General features: G+C 35.2%; 1 protein-coding gene across 1 annotated transcript in view; it reads left to right on the top strand.

The window, feature by feature from the left end:
• The first annotated feature begins 106 nt into the window (after positions 1-106).
• The window catches only part of LOC111062892 (serine/threonine-protein phosphatase 6 regulatory ankyrin repeat subunit A-like), a 51,946-nt gene continuing 45,464 nt past the window's right edge, over positions 107-6,588 (top strand). The window contains exons 1-3 of the mRNA XM_039419567.1: positions 107-110; positions 249-306; positions 348-557. Of these exons, the coding sequence (XP_039275501.1) occupies positions 107-110; positions 249-306; positions 348-557 (272 nt within the window). The remainder of the gene's footprint in view (positions 111-248; positions 307-347; positions 558-6,588) is intronic.

Here is a 6,588-nt window from a genome sequence, read left to right as displayed (position 1 = left end):
GGCTACCTCAAAGAAAAGGTTTTCAAACATCGCCCACACACTTTGGAAGAGCTTAAGGAGAAAATCAGGGAGGAGATTCAGGCCTTACCAGTGGCAATATGCCAAAATGCGTTTGAAAATTTCAAAAATAGGCTACATCAGTGTATAGCTGCTGATGGCCGCCATTTAACCGATATAATTTTCAAAAACTAACACTAAAAACTATTTTTCGAGCTGAATTCAATAAACCAAACCATTTTTTTTCTAAGTTTCTCCGTTCATTATTTATAACCCTTTCAAACTCGTCAGTCGGCTCTGCCCCATCCTGTATTATCTATGGCAAATAAATGAATTTAAATTTGATTTAGGAACGTGGAATGCCTGGAGCTGTTGGTGAGCAACGCGGCCAAGTTCCAGCTGACCGACGACCTTGGCCGGACGCCGCTGCATCTGGCCGCCGCACGCGGTCACTTCGAGTGCCTCTACACACTGGTCGTGTGCGGGTCGACCGTCAACGAGCAGGATGCCGACGGATGTACGCCACTGCACTTGGCCGCCGCTTACGATGTCGAGGGCAGGTAAGAGGAGCAATGTTGTTGTTGCTGTAGCAACTTGGGGAACCCTGTTGTTTCACTCCTCCTCCGTCTTAAGGCCCAGGAAGCGGGCCACCCCACAGGGGCTGGCGGCTGTCAGTAGTGTCGGCTTCGAGGGGCAGCTGAAAAGATGCTCCGTGCTGTGGGGTCGGGACATGAATCATGCACACCATCAGTGATTCTGGACATGTAACTGTTCACAATCACAGAGTAGCCCGATCTCAGTTGAGCAAGGATGGTGCGGGTTCTTCTGGGCAGGCTTTTCTCATCAGCATTTATTTGGGGTGGATACCCCAAAAGTCTCAGTCGACCGTCTTTTTGTGTATGGACTTGATCCCCTCCTTGTACCTTGTGCTATCGATGGATGGTCTTGGTTCCAGCCACCACAATTATTCACTGATCTTGGGCCGGTTCCTTTAGGGTAAAATTCTCAGGGTATTCTTACTTTTATCAAATCGTACAGAACAGAAATTTTTACACAGCTACACCATAATTACCCCACTAGACATATGCTGAATTTTGAATTTAATACACCTAGAGCTACCTTTACATCGGTCGATAACAACCCATTTCGTATTGCTCACCTACTTCATCGCAATCTTCCAATCACAATAAAAGAGGCTGAGGATGCAGTGTTGCTAACTACAAAAATAAGATAGTCACATGTCTGTTTGATTGGTATTAGTCGGGAGGCATCAGAAGCCCTCATAAACTCGTCTTATATGTAGATCCTGATTCAAACTCTGTTAACTCCGTTACTGTGTTGCAGCACTCTGAACGTTATAATAAGTAATTTAAAAACTTTAGGAGATAGGTACTCCAACATAATTCTAAACATAGTAATCTTTAATGAAAAAACCCACGACATCATGCTCTGTTTATTAAAAAAAAACTATTAATGATTTATATTTTTTTCTTTATATAATATATCTCCAATATTGTAATAGTCAAGTGAGAATAATATTCAGGCAGAATACTGAAGGATTTTTTATTTTACAGTTATTATAGATAGGAATTCTTCCCCCACACATGGACCAATAGTCTATGTGGGGGAATATTTATTTCCTGAAAATATTTATTATTAAATCAATTGAATTGAATTGAAAAACATGGTGGCAAGGATGATGCTGTTGTCCTAAGAGGAGCAATCGTTGTCCTTTGTTGTTGCAACGTTGCCATTATTAGATTGCCTCTGTCGCAATGTTGTCACTTTTTTGTTGCCCCTACTTCCTATATGACCTATATGATAAGGATGACCTTGAGAGGTTGTGAATGAAAGTCCTACATAATTTCGCTCCTGGGTTTTGGAAGATTTTGTGTTATAAATAGTCACAGATAAGTACAAATTTTGTGTTTATTTCATTATTAATTGTTTCTTGATCACGTTTTATCATTTTATTTTAGATTTTAATTCTTAATTCTATTTTAATAAGCCAAACACCGTTTAGAGGTTAGTTTGAGGTTAGGTTTTCGAGATTTAAAAATAAACATAGATAGTTTACTTGACTAAAATTATAACCAAATTAAAATCCTATCATTTATAAATCAATTATTATTATTGCAAGTAATATAATTTCTTAGATAGGAAGATGAGCTCAAGTAGAACACCGAAGGTTAATAATAGAAATGTAAACATAGCGGGAGTACGCGTTCCCAAAACCAAAATTCAAAAACGCCAAAACCAAAAACCCCAGTTCTTCAAACTACTTTAGCCGAAAAAGTTGCTCAACTACAAAATAGCCACACTAATTTAAAAAACCAATTAGAAGTAACTCTAAAAACGTCTGAGGAAGAAAGGTTAGGGATGGTAGAAGAAATTAAATCTTTGGAACTGATTATAAAATTACAAGATGAAGACCATAAAAAAGAAATACTAAATCTAAAAAATCAATGTAGTCTAATGTCGGAGGAAATAAAGAAACTAAAATCTAAATTTGATAATACTAAATGTATGATAGAACCTCCGTCCAAATGCAAAAAAATAGAATCTAACCTAAATGATGGGAAATGCTCTGAAAATGGTCGAAATAAAACGTACAGTGAGGTTTTGAAGACAGCAACCAAAAATATAGCTGAGGGAAATAAAGATAGGAAAGGGAGAGTTCTGCTACTGACGTCCAGTCATGGACGTGATTGCAGTGATCTCCTTGATAAAAGATTAAAAAATAAATTTGATGTCCAATGTTTTTTCAAGCCAAGTGCATCAATTAATGCAGTTGTAGAGTCAGCTAGGGAACAAACTAAAGACTTTGATGAAAATGACTATCTAATTGTACTGGGTGGCTCAAATAATATAAATGAACCTAACTTGAATCATCTTCCTCAAGTAACAGAAAAAATCAAGGAAATTGTGCCACTCAGCAAAAAAACAAACTTAATAATAAGTACTATTCCTAATAGGTTTGATAGGCCAGAATTAAATGAAGCAATCAATTCGACAAACAAATCAATCCATAATACAATCAACAGCCTAAAAAATAAGAATTCTAAACAACTGGGGATTTGTTTTCTAAATGAAAGGCTGAAAAGACATAACTTCACTAATCATGGGTTGCATCTAAATCGATCTGGCAAAGTAATCTTTTGTAATAGATTGGCAGAGCTGATTGAAAGCCGTTTGCAATCCTCTGGTTTAAAAACAGTCAAAAAAACAAATAACGATTTTTTAGTAAATTGGCTCAAAACAGGGAAAGGAAATAGCTACAAATGCTAGAGATAGAGTAGCACAAGATGGTAAGGTTTTTAGTATTTATCATCAAAATATTCAGTATCTTCGCAACAAAATTGACAGATTAGAAGTATTTCTTAAACAGGAGGATCCTGACATTGTTATTTTCACAGAGCATGGCTTAAAAATAAAGGAAATAAATCAAGTTAGGATTCCAGGCTATTCACTGAGATCAGAATTTTGTAGAATAGCTCATAGAAGTGGTGGTGTATGTATATTCACTAGCAATGCTAAACATACCCAAACTTATGAACTGGATTTTGTTAAGAGATTTTCTGTTGAGATGGATTTAGAGGTGACAGGACTAAGGTTAAAAATTGATGATCGATTCGAGGTAGCAGTGTTAGGTATCTATAGGTCACCAAATGGAGACTGGCAAAAATTTTGTGAGCTGCTCCATACACTTTTGGAAATTACAACCGCTCGTTTCACAAATGTTATAGTAGTAGGAGATTTCAATACTGATTTTGCCAGGCAGGATAAAATGACAGAGGATATTAGAGATATTATTAATATGAATAATTTAGAAATTAAGGTCCACGAATATACAAGAGTAACTCGAACTTCACAGACAATTATTGATAATATCCTCACAAATATAGAAGGTTGTAATGTCAGGTTAGGTAGCTCAGATCTATCAGATCATAACTATCAAATTTTAGATGTTAAGTTGCAGGGCCAGAATCCAAGCAGAAAAAAAACTTTTGTGAAAGAAATTCAGCAATATGAGCTAGGAAATATAAATTGTTTGAAGCAGGAACTGCTTCAAGAAAATTGGAGTAGTGTTTATAACAGTTGTAACCTAAATTACAAATATAAGCAATTCATTGATACTCTAAGATTTCACATTAGTGTATGCTGTCCGATAAAAAAAGTCAAAGTAAAAAGTAAATTAAACAAAGTAGATGAATGGATAACTGAAGATATTCTTACTCAAAGAAATATTGTTAGGGAAGCTTATGAGGAATTTAAATTAGTGAGGGATGTTCCGAGTGAGGTCAAATACAAATGTCTAAAGAAAAACTATGCAAAAGAAGTGAGGAAAGCTAAGTGTAAGAAAACAGCTGAAATATTAACAACTAGTACCAATTTTAACTCTGCTGTTTGGGAGGTAATTAATAGAAATAGGAGAGCAGCTCAAAAAGATACAGTTACTAATGTCCCTAGGATAATCGATGAACATGGAAATTATATGGATGATAGTATAGACATTTGTAACTTTTTCAATAAATATTATCAACAGGTTGCATATAATCTCCAAAAGTCACTGAACACTAATACTTATAATACAACTACATTAAATGCTGAGCCAATTGAAAAGGTGTTTAAATTTCATCCATTATCAAGAGATGAGTTGTCAAGAATAATACAAAATTTGAATAACAAAAAAACAGTAGGATTGGATGGGGTCTCAAGCAAAATTTTAAAAGAATGTGAAAATGAATTACTGGACCCTTTATTGCATCTCCTTAATACTTCACTAGAGCAGGGTATTTTCCCTGATGATCTGAAACAAGGAAAAATTTTGCCAATTTTCAAGAGCGGTGATTCTGAAAGAGTTGAAAATTATAGACCCATTAGTATTCTAAATGTAATAAGTAAAATTTTTGAAAGAGTAGTTTTAAATAGGTTATTGATGCACCTGGAAGAAATTAATTTCATATGTGATGAACAGCATGGGTTCCAGAAAGGGAAATCTACTAAGACTGCAATAGTATCCCTTGTTGAAAGACTAATAGATATAATAGATTCAGGTGAGAAGGCAGCCGCAATATTTCTTGATTTATCCAAAGCTTTTGATTGTGTGAACCATAGAATATTATTGGAAATACTGAAAACTGTAGGTGTGAATGGTATAGAACTAAAATGGTTTGAATCATATCTCATAGGTAGAAACCAGTGTGTTGAGCTTACCAAGGTGGATGGGAATGAAATAGTAAAAATTAAATCTCAAAAACTGGAGGTCCAGGCTGGAGTACCTCAAGGCTCAATTCTGGGTCCCTTACTGTTTCTGTTGTATGTGAACCAATTACCAAAAGAGTTAAAAGATCACAGAGCTCTGTTGTTTGCTGATGACACATCGCTTATCTTTAACAATTATTTATTAGATAGTCTAGAAATAAATGCTTTTACTGGAGTACAGTCGATTGTCCAATTCTTGAAGCAAAGGCAATTAACAATAAATAGTAAGAAATGTCAATTCCTACAATTCAAAAGTAAATATAATTCAGTAGAGGATAGAGAAATAAATGTGTTTGTAGAGGAAAATGAATTAGACCAAGAAGAGAAAGTAGCATTCTTGGGAATTTTATTGGACAGGAAATTAACATGGCATCCTTACATTGAGAGGATATGTGATAAGATATCATCTGGGGTATTTGTCCTGCGGCAGCTTGCTAGGCTGAATGATAAAAAACTACTGTTAACTGCTTACCATGGACTTATACTATCTCATATTAGGTATGCTATTTTAGTATGGGGTAATTCATCTCAACAAAATATGGACAGAGTGTTTAAGATTCAAAAGAAGGCACTCAGATGTATAGAGAAAGTGAATAGGTTAGACTCTTGTAGGCCTTTATTTAAAAAGCTTGGTCTATTAACTGTGCCATCTTTGTATGTATATGAAGTTGTAATGCATGTGAAAACGAGTGGTGTGATCCAGAATTCAGATGTTCATGAGTATAATACGCGAAACAGAGCAGATTATCATATAATGGGTCACAATAGTAGGTTATTTGAACAAAAACCAGATTATATTGGTAGGAAATTTTATAACAAGCTACCTCAAATCTTGAAAAGTAATGATGATTTGAAGATTTTCAAAAACAAATGAAAAAATATTTAGTTGATAAAGCTTTTTATAGTGTACAAGAATTCCTTTCAAACCTAAACTAGGTTGAACTACTTAGTGTTAGAATTATTATGTAATAACATGACTTGTCTTATACTCCATGACTGGAGTCTTTAGGACGTAATCTTAAAAAAAAAAAAAAAAAAAAAAAATATATATATACCGGACCTGCGCCTACAAAAAAAATGACCGTCGTCGGCATTGATATTTTAAACGAGAACTAGACGAACTGAGATTTCGACAAACTGAGACGCTCTTCAAGGGTACAAACCCACTGAAAGCGGAGTGGAGCGGAGCGTGGCGTCAAACTTTGGAACAAGCTGGTTTTGGAGCGTCTACAAGAAGAGCGTCAAAGTGCGAGTGCCCTCCTAATTTACATACTAGTGGTCTACTCTTGTGCATAATAATGCACTTGTTCTACTACATTTTCCTAC

This window comes from Nilaparvata lugens, chromosome 1 (genome assembly GCF_014356525.2).
Source record: "Nilaparvata lugens isolate BPH chromosome 1, ASM1435652v1, whole genome shotgun sequence".
In the NCBI taxonomy this organism is placed as follows: domain Eukaryota; kingdom Metazoa; phylum Arthropoda; class Insecta; order Hemiptera; family Delphacidae; genus Nilaparvata; species Nilaparvata lugens.
The sequence above is the reverse complement of the archived record's forward strand: the minus strand, read 5'-3'. Positions and strand labels throughout refer to the sequence as shown.